Source organism: Podarcis raffonei, chromosome 1, assembly GCF_027172205.1.
Source record: "Podarcis raffonei isolate rPodRaf1 chromosome 1, rPodRaf1.pri, whole genome shotgun sequence".
NCBI lineage: Eukaryota > Metazoa > Chordata > Lepidosauria > Squamata > Lacertidae > Podarcis > Podarcis raffonei.
The window spans coordinates 77,353,830-77,374,818 of NC_070602.1; the positions used below are offsets into that span (position 1 = coordinate 77,353,830).

A 20,989-nucleotide genomic window follows, 5' to 3' on the forward strand; every position below is an offset into this window, starting at 1 on the left:
CAGCATGACAAAGCTACTCTGGTGAGCCAGAGCCGCACACGGAAACGCCGTTTACCTTCCCGCTGGTAAGCGGTCCCTATTTATCTACTTGCACCTGGGGGTGCTTTCGAACTGCTAGGTTGGCAGGCGCTGGGACTGAGCAGCGGGAGCGCACCCCGCAGCGGGGATTCGAACCGCCGACCATGCGATCGGCAAGCCCTAGGCACTGAGGTTTTACCCACAGCGCCACCCGCGTCCCAGAGACACATCACTATCCTTGTGCTAAAAGGAGATGAGGCTCTGGGAGTGACTGACCTGAAAAGTGCTACAGCTATGAGGTTTGTAAAAGTAACCACAATGTGTTTTGTTTTTGCAATTCGTCTAGATCTTAACTGGCACCCCAATTTTATCTTATATTTTTTTAGACTGGGGAAGGTAAGCCACCCCAACAAGATGAAAGTGTTCTACTTCCGTTCTTTTCTAACCCACCTGCAATTGTGTTAATAGATGCCACATGGCAGTGTGATCACCACTCGTGCTGATAGGGATTGTTGGACGCAGGACGTTCTGCAAGCAGCAGTGCTGCAATGATATTTTACTCCTCCACTGCATTTCCAGCTCAGAGCTATAATGAAATGTGTGGATGGGCTGGTTGTGACATTCAGGTGGAGTCATCGCCCAGGAACAAGGCTGGGGAACTCCTTTGGTACGCAAAGACACACCTTAGAGCAAATTATTTTCAGGAATTTTATTACAATTTGAAACCAAACAATGCCAGTGCATGGGATATACATTCATACAAAGATTTTTTTTCCTAATCAGAAAACAAGTCATATTTCTTATATAATACACAAAAGACATTTTAAAACAAGATCAGGGCTCCCAGAGCCATTCACAGCCTCCCACTCAAACATCCATTCAACCCTCCCATGCCAATTTGCCTCTCTTGGTTTCACAGTGAGAATGCACATCAGCTTTGGACATTATAAATACACAAAAGATGTACCTTAACTGGCCAAATAAAGAGTTCAGGAAGTAATGCTACCAATAATTGTTATTTCATTCCCTCCATCATACCCCAACACACGGCTGTTAAAAAGCAGCTTCCATCACACATTTTGAAAATTGGAGTTAAAAGTTTATCCTTTTTTTATTTGAAGACCAAATTAATGTATGTTAAATAGACTCAAACTTATACAAATGAAAGGGGTTCTATCTGGTTTCATCAGTGCAACAGTCTAGGATGTTCGGTGCTACCGTCCTAGAAAATGTGGAATGTGTTTGGAAGCAAGTTGGGTTTGCAACATAAAAGTGTTAGTAAAAATTCATTACTAGCTCCACTCAGACCTGGTAAAAAAATGAGCAAGAGCTCTCTCTTTTTAAAATGTAAGCACCAAAACAAGAAGGGTTAAAAAAATGTTGAAATTATTTTCCAACTAGTTTGTAAGAAGATAGGGTTCTTTTTATTGGCTGCACCTTTCACCACTGAATCTAAGGAATGTCTCAGCATTTTTTTGTTCTTAATTTTGAACTTATGCAGGACAGAAGCTTTATGGGTGCAGCTTAAGTTGCAAATGGAGAAATGATAGCATTCCACCCATGTCCAAGTAGTTAAGAAGACAGTAAAACAGAAGACTACATTATATTGGGAATTGTTCTATCAGACATAATAACTGGTACTTCTGAGGTCCCACCTAGTAGGCTGAATATTTAACAAGGTGGGTTTCTTCCATATAGCTTTACATGCTTCGGCTGATTATCTGCAGTAGTATATGATCAGCCTCATAAAGGGAAGGTGTTCAACAGAGCAGTTCTGAAGCTACCCTTTCTTCTCTTAGGCTTCTGAATAACCAGCATCAACATGATGTGAAAATGCCACTTCATGTATGAAGCTTCTCCAGGGATGTACTGGGGGCAGGGGAAGCAGCATTCTAACTTGTTTAAAATCTCCCATTTTTATTTTTAAAGAAGAGATAAAGAGAGTGTTTTAAAAAAGCAGTTAAATTACAGCAACATACTGCATGCCCATATTGAAGTTAATGTTGAACGGCACATTCACCTTCACAGTCTACTCTGATCACCCAACCAAGTCATATTAACAAACAATGCAAAAAGCTACTAACTAAGAGTGTGGGAGATGCAGGTGGGAAGAATCTTTCCCCTTTCAGCAACCAGAATGCAAATTTTTACATTGGCAATCTGACACACACACACATGCAAGCATGCATATATATACATGCTCCCCTACACTCTCACCCTTTCTCTCTCTCTCTCTCTCTCTCTCTCTCTCTCTCTCTCACACACACACACACACACACACACACACACACACAGAGTTTTCTACTTTCCCCCAGATTAAGCTCAACAGCATGTCCTGTGTAATGTAACTTGAAAGGAAATTCCTGTTGGGAATTGTAAGGGAAAGATAAACTCATTACTGCCACTACTGCTTTGCGTTTCCCTCCTCCCTGCCCCCACCCTCAAAATCCTTGAACAGGGACTCCACACCCATCTGATAAGGCCCACAACAAGCAGAGGCCAATGTACAGGAGATGTGGGGCACTGGCATAAATGTGAAAAGGGGTATAGACCTAGGGTTCTCATTTTTTAATTTATAGCAGATGCCTTGAGCATCTTAAGCCACACTTAATCGAACCTTGAGTTTACGATGTGTGTTCTCTCCAAACGACATAGAGGCTTTTGCCGAAGCAGAGGCCACTACACGTAATTCATTTGAAGAGCAGCATTGGGCTGATCTCATATGCAACACAAAAAAGCAGCCTTGCAGAAGCTACTTTGCAAAGGAGAAATATCAAGATACACAAACCCAGGAATTGGCCACTCAACAACAGAGGAGAACTCTCTTAGTTTGCAGTCCCCGCTGGAGTAATTTCACAGTTATCAACAATTGGAAAAAGTCTGGGAAAACCCGCTTGGAAAAGTTTAGTTTTGCCATATGGGCCTTGGAACAGTTTAGAACAGAGGACTATTATACATTCCTTCACCAAACTATGCAGAGAAATATACCTGGACAGGATGAAGAGAGTTGATTCTCTTTGTGTAATAGTGGATGGTGCAATACTTGGCACGAGGCACAAATGGCAAGATACTGCTAGCACCAGAATCCCATTTTACCAGATCTGAAAGGTCCTTAGTATGAAAGTGACCTGTTGATGGCCACAAATTCTGTCTCGGGGCAACATTTCTTCATCTTTATATGTTCACCAGAACAGTTTGTTTATCCCATTCCAACTTAGAAAGCAAGATGTGCATCTTCACAAAATACCAAACATACAAGGTAAAAATTGCTATCATGCACACGTGGCAGCACTATAGTGCGTTGGTTCAGTCCAGTAAAGACGTCTGGCTGATAAAATACCCTTTCACTGTATGGTAGTAGCTTGCAGTATAACCTTCTGAATGGACACAGAGGACTCATGAGTATACACTCTGGATAGTTTTGTCTCCAGCAGGTTTCACACCCTTCCAGGGCAGCTGTCATTTAGTCCTCTTGTGGGATGAAGTTTTGAAATAGAAAGGTTATATAAATTTTCAGAGAAGCCACAAACAGCATCTTCATTTTAAATGATAACAAACAGGGTAGTAGTGATAAAAAATACAACCGGTCTGTTTCTTCCAATGTGTTCAGTTCTTTTTTAAAAAAAAGTCTGTAAAAATATTTTGCACAACCTTCTATATCCATCCATTCATGATAAAAAGTCAAATACATACATGAAATAGGGTTTTATTTCTATACAGTTATACTCGCAAGGCAATCAGTCCTCCTTGGCTGGCCTTTTTACCTCCAGATGCTCTGCTTTGCTGACATGACTGCAAGACATATAAAAATAAATGAAGTGACCCCATTATGATGGCTTAGTGTTTGATAAACCAGAAGATGAAGACAGAGAGGAAGGCAGGGGTGGGGAGGGAGGATATGCTATTCCATGCAATTGCAGATTCAAACAAAAATAGTGACAGATTCTTCATGAAAGCATGATCCAATTGAAATGATCACACGATAAAATTTCAGAGGTGTACCTTACTGTGGTAGTATCACAAAATGGGAAAGCCCACCTAATCTGTACCATAAGCATAGAAAATTAGTTCAAGTCAACATAGAATTTCATGATCATTTGCTCCTATATTCAAAGCAAAGTATCAGCTTTCTCAGAAGCCATTCTCACCATTAAAATATGCAGAACTCTCCAAGAACAGAATACCAGCTTGAGAAAACCAACTCTGATTTAATGTAGCACAGCCAAGAAAATAGATAGAAAGGCTGTTGTGATGCTATAACTGTAAAGGATTCCTAGCTCTTCGTTGTGATAAGACTAAGATTCCATAGCCATCAAAAATAGTTATGGGGGTGGGAGGGAACTGCAAGCTATAGTCAAGATAATTTAAAGCCCCAAATACTGCACCTGGATCGCTTCTGAAATATCTTGAGGATCTGGCTTTTAATTTTAACCCTCTCTATAGACTCAGTCAAGAAGGTTGCCCACAAAGTGAAGGTTGCTGGGATGAGGACCACCGCCACACTCTAGTGGAACATTCCACAGGAATCCTTTTTAAAAAGAGAACCCACTCAAACAAATGGGACCTGCCCAGGATAAATTAACAGGAGATAAATCTATTTGCATAGATAAAAACGTTAAAACTGGATATTGGGCCCATCATCATTGGCCAATTAGATCACCAAACTATTATTCCATGGATTGGGTCCTAATTCCCACAAAGTGATATCTTCACCAGCATCACCATTCAAGGGTTTAAAAACTGGTCTGGAAAGACAACGTGGACATACTGCGTTACTTGCCTTGCTATGTCTCAAAGTAGCTTTGACTAAGGTCCATAGGGACAACACGTGGAATGCACTGATTGCATTACAAAACACAAAATGTTTTGTCTGTCTGTCTGTCTGTCTGTCTCTCTCTCATGACACCACTTCGCAGGATGTGAGTGGAAACCTTATACTTTGTGATGGTTTTCAGCCAGGCTGTATAAAATTACCACTTGTTTCCTTCAGAGCTAAAATAGTTCTTGCCATCCACCTGTCTTGAGAGACAATGGAGTGCACCTCTGGGGGGTGAAGTCAAACCACTGCAATAGCAGCACCAAAGTGACCTCCCTAGGGCACAAGTCTGGGCAGTGTGCATGAAGATCCTGCTGGGCTGGGGTCTGTGGGGCATTAGGAGAGGGGTAGCTCCGGTGGGGGGATACATCATGCTCCTTCCAGGGTAATTTGTTCACCTTTGGTTCCCAACCTGTACTCATGTGCTCACCTGTGGCTCTTAGAAGCTGTCAGCATGCAACAACAGCCATAACCCAGGAAATGGCTTCAACTGACCAGCTAAACCAGGAAGCTAAAACTGTGTCTTTTTAAAACAAGGAATGGGAACCTCTGGTCCTGACGTCATATGCGGGGAACTCGATCGCACAGCCAATCCATGCAGAATGCAGGGTAGAACTCACTGCTGGACAGCAAGTACAGACTAGCATTTTAAAATTGTACATACCAGTTCTGGTGCACTTTGAAGCAAGATATTTCATATCCACAGCATACGGGGTTAAAATTTACATTTGTCAAATGAAACTAACAATGGTGGATGAAGAAAGGGCTGCAATTAATTCATCAGGGATAGCCAGCCACACATTCTGTAAGAGTTTATAAAAGAGAAAAGATCCCCTTGCCATCAACTCTTTAGGAATCTAAGCTGCTAACTAAAATATGAGACATTAAAGGAATTTGGCAGAATGACCTTGGGTGAAGGACAAGCGAATTGCATATGCAGGGCTTTGTCTTTGCTAGTCAAGTTTTAAATAGGCTTGAACTAGCAAACAGCTGAGTAAGCAATACTGCACTGTGTAGCTAAAGCAACTGCTCCGAGACAAAATGCCATCCTGCAAGCGATTAGACTGTTACTGGTGAGTGTCTATTGATCTCTCACCCACTGCACAGTGGAGCATACAGAGTCTTGGCCCAAGCCTATCATTTCATACAGCAGGCATAACTTCCTGTTATTCTCTGCTTACTCCCACCCTCAGCTTCTCTTCCCTTCTCTTTGGTTACTGCTGGCCCCAACATGCTACAGTTTATGGGTACCCCCTGCAAAACAACTGAGCCACTAGCTGCTGATTCAGGGAGCAGGGAGAGAGGAGGAGGAGGAGCACAGAAGGCAGGAGAGAAAAACTGAGGAGTAGAAGAAGAGTTTGTAGAAACAGCCACCTCCTTGGAGATGAAAGCTGCCCCCCACTATAGCAAGATTAGGACGTCTGGAGGACTGCTTGACAAGACCAGGTTTTCAGCACACAAGAGGCTTAGGGCAGTTCAAACATACACACCCTCAGGGTTCAAGCTGGACACCAGGGGGTTCTGAAGGTTTCGTGGATTGCCGAGGAACTGCTTGGCTGTGGCTCGGGGAGGTGAATCTGTGCTGGGCTCAAGTAGATCTAGGGAAAATAATCATGGTGACAGTTCGGTTAACCAAAAGTACAACAAAATAGCCTGAATTTTCAGGAGCAGCACTTCGATACGTATTTTCTTAAGCTCTGCCTTTCTGGAGTCATACCCCCTTACATTCCTTGGGTTTCTGAAATTTGGGTATATATCTGTAACTGAACTTTATGCAATGCACTGGAGTTACACCTTTGGTTTTGTTCTCCATACCCCCCCCCATTTGTAGCATAATCAGTACACTATAAGTACACACATTGCTCCCAATTCCTTAACCAGAGTTAAGAGGTCAAGAGATGGCCATGTGATTCAAGTTCCCTCTCCTGTCCAGTACAAATAGGATGTTGAACCTGGTTTTGTATGGTAATGAATCTGAACATATGCAACTAAGCATTGCTTCCCTGTTTATCCCTCCCTCCTTTTCCTCTGTGATGAATTTCAGATTGCAAGCTGCTCAGGGCAGATTCCTTCTCTCTTATACTCTGTACGAACAAACAACAACAACCAATGTGTGCATAAACTCATGCTACAGCATTACCATGGCCTGCTTCTGCTGATTTGGCTGGCTGTGCAGCCATGGAAACACTGCTTGCCACACAACTAAACAAGAGACTGTTGTCTCTCCCCCCCCCCCCCCAAAAAAACACCATTATGGAAAATGTTAAAGCTGCTTAATTGGTATGTGGCAATATGCTTTCTTCTGGCAAAGGATCTCAAACTTTTTAAGGCACACTTCCCCCTCATCAATGGTCCCCAACATGTGTCCTGTGCTGCCACTTCTGACCCACATTCACAGTTGGTATCTCTGCTATTTCATCCCAATTCAGCTTTCTCCAGCTGGATAAATCACTGTATCAATCGTGGAGTACTAGTGGACCCAACTTCTGTGACCAGGCAGGCAGGCAGGCACCAGCATTTGCCATTGATTGATTTTGTGGAAGGCCACACCTTATGCCGATACCGCATCAGTGTGAAAAATCAGTAATAATTGTGTGCTGGTGCAAAAGGGGGGGGGGGGGACACCCAAGCCTGTTCCACACATGCATGTTGTCAACTTCCAAGGTTTTTCTTGGGAACTAGAAAAATTTATACCTGAGGTGGTGCTGCATTGTGCAGGTCATGCCAAGACAGACCCAGGGAAGACCCAGTGAACTACATTGCTGCAATTGCTGCCCACATTCCACAGCAAGAGCTTCAGCACAGGTGGGTCCCCCCCAAAAAACCAATGAGCTGTATTCAGCTATGTCTTACTCAGAATAGACCCACTGAAATTAATGAACCTAAGTTGGTAATGTCCATTAGATTCAATGAGTCTGCTTTGAGGGCAAGTGTTGAATATCACCCAGTTAGTTTCTCATTTAGGCTGGCCTATATGCAGCGGCTGCAAAGTTACGGGAAGGCTAACATATCTTCAAAGACTAGGCTAGCTAGCTAAAATACCATAGGATGCTGGGCTTTGAGAATGCCAGATCTCAGTAGAACCCCTCTCTCTGCCCATGAAAGCTTACATCACAGTAAATCTGTGGTATTTAAGATGTCACAATACTCTGTGTTGTTTTCCCCCTGAAGCTGAGATAGGCAACTAGCAGAACAGACCTCTAGTCCAGACCATTTCCCAGAGGCTGCCCACCCGGATACTATGTTAAAGGAAATATTCTTGAATAAGTGGGAAGGGGACCATATTTCAGTTGCCACCATCACTGCTGTAGTTGTGGACCTTTGTAGTGCTTGATGCTACCTTACCAACACAAAACCTATATAAATGCTTTTAGACATCTACCCTGTTTAAGCTGTGTTGCACTTCTGGTAATATGTGGGAATCCAGAGTTTAACATGGAGCAAGTTCAACAATCAGAAATTGACTTTTTCCTTTCTTAATAATTGTGCTAAATGTTCCACTTAGAACTTCCAATTTTTCTTCACATTTCATTTTTAGGTCTATTTTCAAAGGAAGCTGTACCTAGCACAGTGTTTGGATGCAAGATCCATACAGCAAAGTTCAAGCAGATGCCCAGTAACCTATCCACCTTCTCACCGCCCCCGCCCCCCAAACTATTCCCTGCTACTGCAGTATAGATTTATGGATAAGTTTGTATCTGCTGTCCATTTGTTTCTCCAGCCAGATAATTTTAAAGGGAGGCTTCAACGAAAGCCACACCAATGCATTTCCATGGGCTGCTGATTGTTTGCTGATGTCACAACTAGAGGCCAGAAAACTGGGGATATTGACATTCCCTACCAGCTTACATGAGAGGAAGCACAGTAGGAGGCCTTAACTAAAGTGAGGTCTCCTGCCTCCCCTCTCCCCCCAACTTTGCCCACCCTTTGAGTTGTGTTCCAACCTCCGGTTCTCTGGTGAGCCAGCAGCTCAGAGCTGGTTTCATCCAGCTGGGGTTCCGCTTCTGATCTGGGCTGTGGGGAAGTCACCATGGCTCCTGTCTGCTGGATGAACTGCTGCAAGTTACACTGCCTCAGCTCCTTATTTAGCTCCTCCAGCTCTTGGTTCTGGGCCTGCAAGATATAGGAGGAACAGGCAGAGTGAACTTATCTTCATCTGAGATATGAAGCTGCAGAAGAAAGGCTTCTGATCCCACCCCAGCCTCCTCCAACTCGCTTCTCTCTGCTTCTTGACCATTAGCAGAAATCTACCAGAAACTACATGAGCTGACAGGAATAATATGGTAGGTGGCCAGGTGTTCATTCCTGGATGCTTACACATTCCAAAAGCTTCTTTATCATGAAGTCAGTATCTGCTGGCAATCTGGTGTGGGTCTGTGTGGTGGGTGTTGGGGGTGCAGCTGAAGACCTATCCACCAGTTCTAGACAACTTGCTAGCAAAGCATCTAACCCCATACAATCTCAAGCACACCACCACACCACTTTTGCATCGCTCAGGTGGCCCATTTTCCTCTTTGCTAACAGAATGACAATATTTTCTCTTCCTTCTAAATGTGGCTGAAGATGGAGACTGAAACATGAGAGCAAGATAACCCATGTATTCTGACCGTGCTATAAAGACTGAGGATAGACTGTGAAAAGCACAGACCTGCAGACAAACAATCTATCTGATTCTCGTAATGGCTCTTCTATGTTACGATAGTCTATTTATTTAGCTGTCAAGACAGTGAGCGTGCTGCTTAATTGCTCCCACTTCATTGTGCCCTGCCTGTAGCCAGGAGAAACAAACCCAGAGATGTGCATGGGACTATTATTATTCTTACAGTTTGGAATTATTTTAATGGGTCCCCCACAGACCCATGCACAATCATGTCCTTATAATCAGAGTCTGACAGAGGCAAAAGAAAAAAAGGTACAGGACAGTACACAGCATTTCCTCTACTTGGCCATAAGATGGCGCCAACGTCTAGTCAACAGTTAAACAAGAACCAGGAGAAGACTTGGGACTATTACTGCTGCTTACTTTTGCTTAAAGCAAAGAACAGAAAAGAAGCAACAGCTGCCTGTGTTTTGAAGATGCACATAATTAACATGCTACTATAACACCTTCAAACACAGATTTCTAATAGCTAAATTAAACTGGAAGCAAACACGAGGATACAGTACTTTGCTTTTCCCGGCAATGCTCCTGAGCAAAATCACAGTTCTGAGCCTCCCTCCTCCAAAGGCAAATAATTCTGCTTGTGTTGCTGCTGCTGCTGCAACGGAAGTGACTAAGCTGGGTGAAACACACCTGATGTATTGAATGACATGCCTGCAGTGCAAGCAGGAAAAATCAGAGAAGTGATTCATGCAGGGATACAGCAGGCTGGTTCTGCTGTGGGTGGGTGCTTTGGGCTCACAAACGACTAATTTTTATTTCAAATATTATTATTTTTACCACACAGTAGTGTGCTTGGTGCACAGTTTGCATACCCTCCATCATTTCTCTAATGAAAATAGGGATGTCCCACTCCATAATGATAAATTCTACTATTTATACCCCATACATCTCACTGGGTTGCCCCCAGCTGCTCTGGGTGGCTTCCAACATATATAAAAACAAAATAAAACACTAAACATTAAAAAAACCCTTCCCAATACAGGATTGCCTTCAGACGGCTCAGGGGTTGGATAACTCCATAGCCTCCAAACTTTCTCCAATGAAAATAGGGACGTCCTAAGGAAAAGCAGGACATTCCGGGATCAAATCAGAAACTGGGACGGCTTCTCTAAATCAGCGACGTCCCTAGAAAATAGGGACACTTGGAGGGTATGAAGTTTGGGGATTACTCTACAAATACAGTGGTAGCTGGTTTGATGTTGGCAAACAAGTAGCCTTTACCATTATTTAATGGTTTTATTTCTACATTTGTTCCAAAGCAATGTTCCCTTTACTGTAGGATGCTTTCAGGGTTAGATTACATGCAAATGACCATTTTGCACACTCAAAGTGTGTGCACACACATGCCCACAAATATAATTCCTATGTAAACCAACACATCACAGTACTATGCCTGAAGGACTGCACACCTCATAATCAGGTTCAATTCATGTCTGCAAGAGTTGCAGTATAACTTTATTAGGCCCGTTCTATCAATTCGGGCACAGAACAGCTTTAATTCCTTTGGGTTTGATGATCTTGCAAGATGCTAATCTCCCTGGTTCCATCCCAGCTAAACCACATAATAATCCTCATGGGAAGAGTCCTCAACTAAGTTCAACAGAAACAACCAAGAGCTTAGTGCCCCATCTCAGAACATACAACATTGTGCAAGATCATTTCCATTTGGTTGATGTAACAGCTACACATTCTACTGCTATCTGCCAGGTTTATAACTCAACAGATTCCAGAACTCACCTAATCTACTGCTAAACGCCTGGAAGGGTAGAATTCTAAGGAAGTCCAAGGCTGCAAAGGAGACCCCAACACAGATTTCCCGTAGAATTTTGTCTTATGGGGATGTACTTTTTTTTGCAACTAGACCTAGAATCCTAGTCTAACAGATATACTATTAGCTGCATCCTTATTCTGTGCCCAAGTAATTTAAACTGCGAAATAAGTAAAAATAATGCTCAACTGCATTCTGAAAAACATTTAGAGGCCTAAAAACATGGATCATGCATCATGGAATTCAACCACTCATCCAGGGATCCCCTCAGAAAAGAACATGATTGTGAAGTGCATACCTGAAGGCTTTGCTCTGCTTCCTCCAAGGCCTTCCCCACAGTTTCCAGGCTGCTCTCCAGATGAGCACTCTGCCTGGCCTTGGCTTCCAGGTCCCTTTTCATTTTAGCTGCCATTTCTTCTAGTTCAGCAGGGCTCTGCCTCGGGGCTTCCTTTGCCCTCTTGGCCCTCTCGGAAATCTCCCACTGAATTTCTCTCTCCAAGGCCTCCGTTTTCACCATAAGCTCATGTATTTTTTGCGTGTACTCCTCCATGGTGGCCCGCAGGGTGTGGACTTTCTCCTGGCGCTCCCTTTCGCACTCCTTCTCTGAGCGCAGTTCACTCTGCCAAAACCCTTCCTCACCCAGCTCACTCTCGTTTTGCCGAATCAGCTGCTCCAGGTGCAGGATCTCGTCCTCCTGGCAGGTGCCTCTGTTGTGTTCCCAGTGCCGGAGGTCCATTTCCAAGGCATCCCCCTGCATCTCCAGGGAGTAGAGATGCTCCTGTTGGTGCAGTATGGTCTTGAACAGTTCCTCTTTGGAAAGCAGGCCCCCACTAGCACCTTCCCTCCAGCCCACACTGTCCTTTTTGTGTTGCTTCAGCTTGCTCTTGGCATGCAGGTCACTGGAAGCCATAGGGCCCAGGTTGAAGGTTAAGGATTTTTTGGGCTGCCTGGGCCTGGGCACTTCTGTGCCGACCGGCCTGGGTTTGATGGGCAGGCTAGCCCTGACAAACGTCCTCTCGGGTACCTGGGGAGCACTGTCTGAAGAAGGTCTCTCGGTGAGGCTGGGGCCTGTGCGCTGCAATATGAATTGCACATCATTGGCATACTGTCCGCACTTGGCCATGGACTCCACAGGGCATTCATGTGGGAGAAGCTGCCTCTCTTTCTCACGTAGTCTTTGGATGAGAACATAGCGACCTGTTTGACCTGAGAAGAGGGACAGGCGTAAGTGGGGAGCATTTCTTCACTACAGAAACACCAATAACCCTTCCTGCCCCGTTCTAGCTGCATCACACTCACATTCCACCCTAATATCCCTCTCACAAGGACAAGTCCATTACACCAGAAGGCTGGATGTTTTTGGGGTGGGTGGATGCTGATCATTTATGAAAACTGATAGATCTGTCAACAAATTAAACAATAGGCAGTCTTGCCAGTGACCCTCAGCCCACGCAGCTCCCATTCCAAGTTGGGCCACATGTTTTTAGCTCAACATTTGACATGGAAATTCCATCCTTGAGAACTGGGTTTACCCTACTGCTCCATCAGAAAGCAGTTCTGGTTTAGAGGGTGGCTTGGACATTCACACCAATTTTTCTTCTTATAACTCAAGGTTAGGCATGAACTTAATCATTTACACCTTAATGTTTACACCCACTAGGGGAGGAAATACCAAATTTGGAAACACCAAAGCATTCCAAATGCAGCAGTTCCACCTCTATTTGTACCCTGAGCTAGGATTTGAGCTTCATTTGCACACATGACAAGCTAGCAACATGCTTAAACCTCTTGCTAAAATAGACTCCTTTGGGAGTGATGGGGAAGATGCGCCTTTTGGGGAGTGTGGGCAGAATTCGGCTAAGTGGCCGAGCCTCACTTCTTCGCTCTGGAGGGTTGGAGAAAACCCCAGAACAGTGGGAAGGGGGAACAGGTGCTATGTGAATGGACCTCATTCCCCATTTCATAGCCCTTTTACCGCAACACTGAATCCCATACCCTGTGTTTGATCACCTTTCAAAAATCATGAAACAACCAGTTCCACAAGTCCTCCTCTTTGACCCTGTCAATAGGTCCCCAGACAAGGAAGCAATGAGCTTTCTCCTGGCAGCTGACAGGCTGATGACACCAGGTGGCTGGAAATCTTCTTCAGACTTTTCCTTGGACAATTGGTGCAGCCCAATTTAGTGCTTAGTGCTATCTGAGAAGTTAACCCATGCTGTCAGGTAGGCAAAGGGTCAGTCTCAACCAGAGGTGTTCTGACACTGTTTGGTTCCTACTCATACCATTTATTAATCCATTGAGGGAATGTAACCACCAAATTCTCAGAAGGGTTTTTGGAGAGATGCTTTATGTTGAGGAGCCTCATATCTGTGGATTCTATCTAGTTGGAACTCCCTGACCATCCTTGCTCAGGGTATTTGCAAATAATTCAATGTGAGACCTTTAACTGTTTATTTCACTGTTAGTTTTGTCATTTGTTATAGATTTTTGGGGGGGAACCAGAAAGGGTTCTTTATCTTCTCCCACACTTGCTATATTGCCTCCCAAGGCCTCCTCTCCTCTCCACAATCTGACATTTTAATGCACACACTTAGTATCTGGAATGACTTTGGAAGATTTATTTCAAATTCCATTAACATTTTTTCTGGCTGCAGTTCTTGGGAGCATTTTAATGCAGGAACCTAAACCCTTTTAGGCAAAGTTATCATTAGCAAGATTTTGTGAGCTCCAACAGCTTCCAGTAGTGAGTCAATAAGCTGCTAGCCCACAAGGTTTTTGCCTTAAAAGCCCTGATGATTCCTTACCAGGTCATGGAGTACTTACATAAGCTGAAACTGAAACCCTATCTTGCAGAGTCAGGACACAAGTACCCCTAAATCTAGTTAAAGGGCAAAAGTGGAGGCTAATACAAGCTTCACTTGCTGTTCCTAGCACATTTCCGCATCAGAAAACACAGCGTAAGCCTGAGTACTGAGCTGCCCAGAAAACAGTTAAGGGGAAAACAAACACGCAGGCTCTGAGTCATCCTTGTATGTTGCAAATGTAAATCAAGGTTGTGCTCTGACCATGTGAAATGCAGTATGACTGTTGAACGTGGGAGGTGGCAAACAATACCCAAGCCTCTTGTATATGTCAGAAGGCTTCATGAACAAACACCAGAGCTGCCCAATCACTACTTTAGTGCATCACTCATTATCTACTCGGGAAAATGTGTTATGGGAATTGAAAGCCAATTGTCTCACAAAGGACTTAAAAAGGCATAAATGAAATGCAGAACATCCTACTATGCAGAAATAGCAACCCAACTATAATTTGAGGGAAAGGGGCATCAGATAGCATTTGTCCTCACTAGCAACTTGCACACACACACACACACACACACACACACACACACAAACTTCATAAATTCCTCAGGCACATGCAGAACATTTCAGGAAAAGGCAGAGATTTCTCCTCTTTGCACTGAGTTATAGGGAAAGTTAAGAGCGAGCAGGAATTTGCAAGGGAGTACCCATACGAGAGACTGGCTCTTTAAATCTCCCCCCAACTCATTTCCCCCTTCCATGTATCCTCTGACAGTTTTTATTTGTTGTACGCTCTTGCAGTGCAACCCCACCCCCTGAATTAGAAGTAAGTGCCAGGGGTCAGCAAACTTTTTCAGCCGTGGGCCGGTCCACTGTCCCTCAGACCTTGTGGGGGGCCAGACTATATTTTTTTTTGGGGGGGGATGAACGAATTCCTAGGCCCCACAAATAACCCAGAGATGCATTTTAAATAGAAGGACACATTCTACTCATGTAAAAACACACTGATTCCCGGACCATCTGCGGGCCGGATTTAAAAGGCGATTGGGCTGCATCTCGCCCCCGGGCCTTAGGCTGCCTACCACTGAGTAAGTCCATTTCAGGTGGAGGCTGCTTAGAAAGAATTGGTAGTGGAGAAGTGGCCAGAAGGGGTAAGCTACTCTTAATCAACCTCTGCACTATCCAAAAGCCTCTTCTACACCTGCATTAGTTCAGCAAATGTGGTTTTGGAAGTGCGAGTTTGCTGAACAATGTATAAGCAGTGACAATATGAAGCGCTTTAATAGCTTCATTAGTGATTGTAGTGGAGCCAGCTGTCTGTCCCTATTTTCACCTCACCCCAGTACAAACTTGTATCCTATCCCCCTTTACCTGTATTTCTTCCTCCCCTCGTCCACCAAGCCCACTAGCTTCCCCAAATGAACCCAAGAGTGCTTAGAAGTCAAAAAAATAAATAAATGCAAAAATACAAGAGGGAAGGGGTGAGTAGGGAAAATGGAGGGAAGGTTTATTTTTTCAGTTGCAGCAATAGCATAAATCTCGGAAACAAGCCTACCTGTATGCCCAGACACACAAATGATTTTCACACAAAGTTTTGTAATATCCCTTCTATTAAAAAAAAAAAATGAACGTGGTGACAAAAAAGGTAGTTGGAAGCTACGCATATCAAACATGGCAACATTCATGTATCTCCATTGTATTACAGAATAATGGCCATCCTTACTAGCATAAGCTCCATTAACTTCATTTGATCTTGCTTCCAATGAAACTTGTAAAGGATTAAACTGCTAGCTTACTTTTAGACCAAGCAAGTGTAACGATTACTTACCAATGGCACGTGCCAATGCTATGACAACCTCCTGGCATGTGGTCTGTTCGGAGACACCGCATACAACCCGCTGGACACCATCCACCCAGACCTTTAGCTCCATAACCAAAACAGTAGATTAAACTTTCTGGATCATTGCAGTAGGTCTTCCCTGCAGAGAGGTTTTAAAGAAAGAGGAGTTTAAGCTTGCCGTCTGATTTCATTTTCACATACATTTTTTTGCTCCAGATTGCTTCAAGAGCAAAAATGCTAATTGGCTGACATGCAAGGAAGTTCTGAGGGGTCTATACCTCTTCTTCCCACCCCTCCAATTTCTAGCCCATCTGTTCCAACAGACGGTTCTAGGTTTTCTTAGAAAAAGCTTCTGGCTCAAAAACAAATGGCAAATAATCCCCCCCCTTTTTTCAATTTCACAGCTTCCTAGATTGTTTATCCCATCTCTCCAAAATGAAATACAACAGTTAGGACAATTCAGAATGCAGATGTGACATTTCACCACTCTAGATAGGTCAGCAATAGCCCCCTGCTAATCACGAACTTCAGAAACCAATAAATTTATGTAGCTAACTACAGTTTATCCTGTTCATGTTTCTGCTTGAGTTCCCAAAGATGGACTGTATTGGGTAGCTTGCATGAATGAAGAGTAACAGGAGTCTAAAGCATAGTTCTGTTTTATAATAGGGTTGCCATATTTCAAAAAGTGAAAATCTAGACACAAATGTTGTTGAGCTTGGCATTGCAACAACAATCCTAACACATTGCCTAGATGTAGCCAACCAGCATGAGAAAACTTAGATGAGATCAGAGATGGTGCTCAGTTTAAGACTGTGTGGGACATAAGAGGGTAGAACTGCTGCCAGAGCATCCATAAGAAATCATACAAACATATGCATATAGTAAATTCACCTTCTATCTGCTTTAGCTAATATTCAGATAAGCAAAGTCTGCAATCATATGATAAGCCGCAGCATATAAAGCAGTGAAGTCATACAGTTTGAATCGTATGAATAGAAATACAGATCTGCATTAGGCCAGGTGTCATTAATGGACTAAAACAGGTTCCTGGAGATAATAGGTTAGGCTAACCGGCTAAGAGATTAGTGAAAATTGCTTTGCCCTTTTCAAAAATTGCCTGACTGAAGTGGTATGCTGCACACAAATTAATCAGCTCCTGTTCCTTCTGCTTCTCACTTCATCAACATGATGAAGTCCTTTTCAGAGTTATTCAAGATACATCACTTAAGTCTTTAGAGAAGCATAGTTCTGTTTATCAGGATTCCGGATAAATCAGAGGATAACTACATTTACTGTTGTAATTCTGACATGAAACTTAAATGGAGATAAATATTAACATCTGTGTAAGTCAGAGAACAAGCTATTTTATTTTAAAAGCATTTTGGAAATTGTATGTTTAACCCAAAGTCTCTCCAAGTCACTTTTCCTCATTTTTTAGTGTTGTGCAACAAACCTGAAGAACCCAGCTGGCAATGCTTCAGCAGCCCAGATACCAGAGAACAAGAATGCTGCAAGTTAAATATTAAACAGCGCTAATCTGGTGTTAATCAGCTGCCTACCAGAACTATGAAAAGAATGAAGGGTTGTGGCTTACTGGCTGGATATCAGCCTCTTGGATTCCAGCCCTTCTTACAAAGTCACCTTTGGCCGACAGTGCCACACCTGAAAAATGTTCTTTCCTCCCAGCCAGAGTGAAGTGCAAAAGTACATCACCCGGAAAAAGGAAAAGAAAATAACACCCACCCCATAATATCGCTACAACATGCCAAAGAGCAGGTTAGTTTTGACATTGTTAGTGGTGCATTTCAGATTTCTCAACTCACACCTAAGATTTACATGGAGTTCTCCCTATAGTGCTAAGAGAAAAACATTAACCATTTCAGGTGTTGTTGCACAGAATAGTAGAACAAAAGAATATGAGAAAAGGAGGATCAACCATAACTTTTTTTTCAGCCCAGCACAACCCCATTTCATACATACATTCTCATGAGTCATGAAAATAAAACTTCTTATTTTAATTTTAAAATTACGCCACAACCCACGCTGGGGCTCTTCTCTTACCTTGACACAAGAATCTCTGGGACTGCTAATTGTTGGGAGCTTGTCACCTTTTGCTGCATGGGGCAGACGGGCGGTGACGACTCCCAGATAGTCCACATTCAGAACTCAATGAGTCTGGCAATTGAATATGACTTCACCACTAGTAATATACAGTGCCCTCTACCATACTTGAAGGCAGAGACCTAACTTTGGTAGGGCAAAGGGGAAGTTGCATGGCACACAGTGCTGTTTTCCTAGCACCTCATTGCTGTTCCCCAGCATGTTGTCTGAGGTGGTTGCCTCACTCTACCTAATAAGAGGGCTGGCCCCAAGCAAATATTCAGTGCAGTGGGACACACAGCAACTAACCTCAACCCACCAGGGTCTTGGCTTGGCTATCTGCTTCTAGAGCAATAGGTATGGGTAGGTAGGATCAGGTAGGGTCGCTCGATCCAAGCCATGATACATCTCTGTGTCCCAGTGCTCCACCACTGGCGCTCCACCACTGGACCAAAGAACATGTGCTCAGCACCTGCTACTATCATCAAACTGAAAACCCTAAAAGTATAGCCCATCCACATTGGCAACAAATTGCTAGAGAGTTTCAAGCAAAACATGAAGCAGGCATATGTTCTCACATCTCGGTTTTCCACAAATATGTAAACTAAACATTTCAGGAATGTTCTGTTTTTAAAAGTGTAATGCTTATATGCAGTAATTATTGAACTAATTTTTTTTTTGGTAGAGATTTCCAGTATAAACACATCCCTGCCAACATTTCACAGATGAAAACTCCTGCATATTAAAGGGTGGGGCTAGGGGCTAAGTCCAGCAGTGTGGCTGGGAGACAAATGGCACATGCAAACTCCAGATGACAAAAGCAGCAAGGCAAGCCAGATACAACAAGGCAAGAAAAAAGGCACGTATACTGTACTGCATTTATACTATTTAGATAGGACATACAAGTAGGCTCCATTTCCCCTGTCTTCCCCTGTCTTCCACACCCCGGCAAGCTTCAGCTGCCATTCTGACTGGCTCATCTTTTCTAACAGTTGCTATTTCATTCTCTGTCCCTCCACCTCTTCCAGGTGCAGGTATTTTCCAATCTCAGCAGGCCAGGAGAACAAAACAGACACATCTAATCTGCATTTAGTGCTGCACCTTTGAGTAGAAAGTATCAGATGAAAAGGGCGGAAATCATTTTAATATAAAAGAATACATTTTATGTCAGTTTCTGAATAAATCATGATTTCTCAACAAGAATGTTTAATCACTAATGGGGATTTCCATTCAATCCAATTGCCTTTGATGAAGGGCAAGATATATATATATATATATATATGGCAGCCGTTATTTCTTCATCAGATTAAAAAACAATCCAGGAAGCAAATGCAACACAGATGCTGAAGTGATTGATCCTGTTCCAGAAACAGATGTAACTTAGAAATATTTCCATCAGTAATATTGAACTGATATTGTTTGATCTTGGTACATGCTCAGTTATAAATATTGAAAGTAGCTTCAGTTCATATTAAGTGCTTGTATCACAGAATTAAATACCAAATTACTAGAAGGACTTGAAAGGGATTGATTATTCATAATTTTTTGTTCATGATGGTATGTCAAAACCCAATCCTGGTCTAAAATTCAGCACATAGCAGCAGCTGGCACAAACACAACTGGCTCAGCATGGCTTGACATGACTGAAGTCATCATGGGCTGACTTGCAGACATCTGCCAAGGTCTAAGAGAGTTGTGTAAATGGCCCCTAATCAATAAACTTTATTTGATTATCTCTAGTTGTTGTGTTATGTATAAAAACATGCTACAAAAAGAAGGAACCAGTTCACATTTCTCCAAACCTTCATCAATTTGTCACAACTATTTCTTTTTTAAACTCAAGTCCTAGTCCTGGAAACTTCTTATGTTGGAATTTTAAGATTTTAGGTCTTTGATAATTTTGTTTTAAGAGCACTGTGCTTGAAGGCAGCTCGCTTATCTGGACTTTTCCAACAAAACACATAGAATCATAGAACTGTACATTTTGAAGGGACCCCATGGGTCATCTAGTCCCATGTTGTTTTTGCTGTGTTTGCAGCACTGAAGTGACCCCTCTGGGTTGCGAGCATGGACAGTGTATATGGAGGTCCTGGGCTGCCTTGCTAACGTGATCCAAAGTAAAGCAGAGCAATATGTTTGGCACCAGCTTGGCTGCAGGAGCTGCCAAAAGGAGGCATACAAGACATCGTCTAACCACCTTAGGGACTCCACTCCAGATTTGTGTAAGGTTTGCTTCTTAGCCTTTTCTTCTCCCGAAGATGTTCCACAAGGCAGTGGGTACAGATTGTTCCCCAGGATTTGCTCCCAAAGCCTTTCTCATGAATGAGTACAGTGGTGCCTCGCAAGACGAATGCCTCGCAAGACGAAAAACGCGCAAGATGAAAGGGTTTTTCGGTTTTTGCGTTGCTTCGCAAGACGATTTTTTCCTATGGGCTTGCTTCGCAAGACGAAAACATCTTGCGAGTTTGTTCGCTTTTTTCCTAAAGCCGCTTGAAGAGGCACAGTTGCGACGGACCGTGCTTCGCAAGACGAAAAACATCGCAAGACGAAAAGACTCGCGGAACGAATTAATTTCGTCTTGTGAGGCACCACTGTATAGCCACAAGGCAGTGGAGGTTTAGGATCAGAGTTTTACTTCTCTTAGGCAGGCTACCATCCCAGGTTGACGAGCCCCATCTGCCCCTTACCTACCTGTGCAGCGGTTGCAGAAACCGCTTTCTTGGTACCACTGGACCTACTATTGGGTCTCATCCGTTTAATCTGCTGGAGCCTGTCTTCGCATGCAGGGGATAGAAAAGTCCCTAACATACCGAGGGATCAAGACCCATTGGCTACCCTCACCTGGTCAAAACTGTTACTTGGGGTGTGGCCACTGTTGCAGACTGACAGCTTCTAGGAGCCACAGATAACAGCTGATCACAGGGACCAATGGTGGATGAACTACCCAGAAGAAGCACGATATATGCCCCACCAGAGA

At 43.4% G+C, this 20,989-nt stretch overlaps 1 protein-coding gene and 1 long non-coding RNA gene across 12 annotated transcripts in view; one reads left to right on the forward strand and one right to left on the reverse strand.

Annotated features, from left to right (window-relative positions):
* Nucleotides 1-712: 712 nt before the first annotated feature.
* The window catches only part of RASSF7 (Ras association domain family member 7), a 94,819-nt gene continuing 74,542 nt past the window's right edge, over nt 713-20,989 (reverse strand). For 5 of the 11 annotated variants that reach the window (XM_053395206.1, XM_053395225.1, XM_053395249.1 and 2 more), the window contains 5 exons: nt 15,898-16,048; nt 11,564-12,471; nt 8,779-8,947; nt 6,325-6,432; nt 713-3,810 (listed from right to left, as the gene is read on the reverse strand). In XM_053395206.1, coding sequence (XP_053251181.1) covers nt 3,779-3,810; nt 6,325-6,432; nt 8,779-8,947; nt 11,564-12,471; nt 15,898-16,000 — 1,320 coding nt within the window. In that variant the 5' untranslated portion in view covers nt 16,001-16,048 and the 3' untranslated portion in view covers nt 713-3,778. Of the gene's footprint in view, nt 6,433-8,758; nt 8,948-11,563; nt 12,472-15,897; nt 16,059-20,989 lie in introns of all 11 variants that reach the window. The other 6 variants (XM_053395215.1, XM_053395241.1, XM_053395232.1 and 3 more) reach the window with 3 other exon arrangements.
* LOC128417074 (uncharacterized) lies at nt 8,944-19,166 on the forward strand. The gene is made up of 3 exons (XR_008331374.1): nt 8,944-9,117; nt 17,603-17,688; nt 18,698-19,166. It is a non-coding gene; the product is annotated as an uncharacterized LOC128417074 (long non-coding RNA).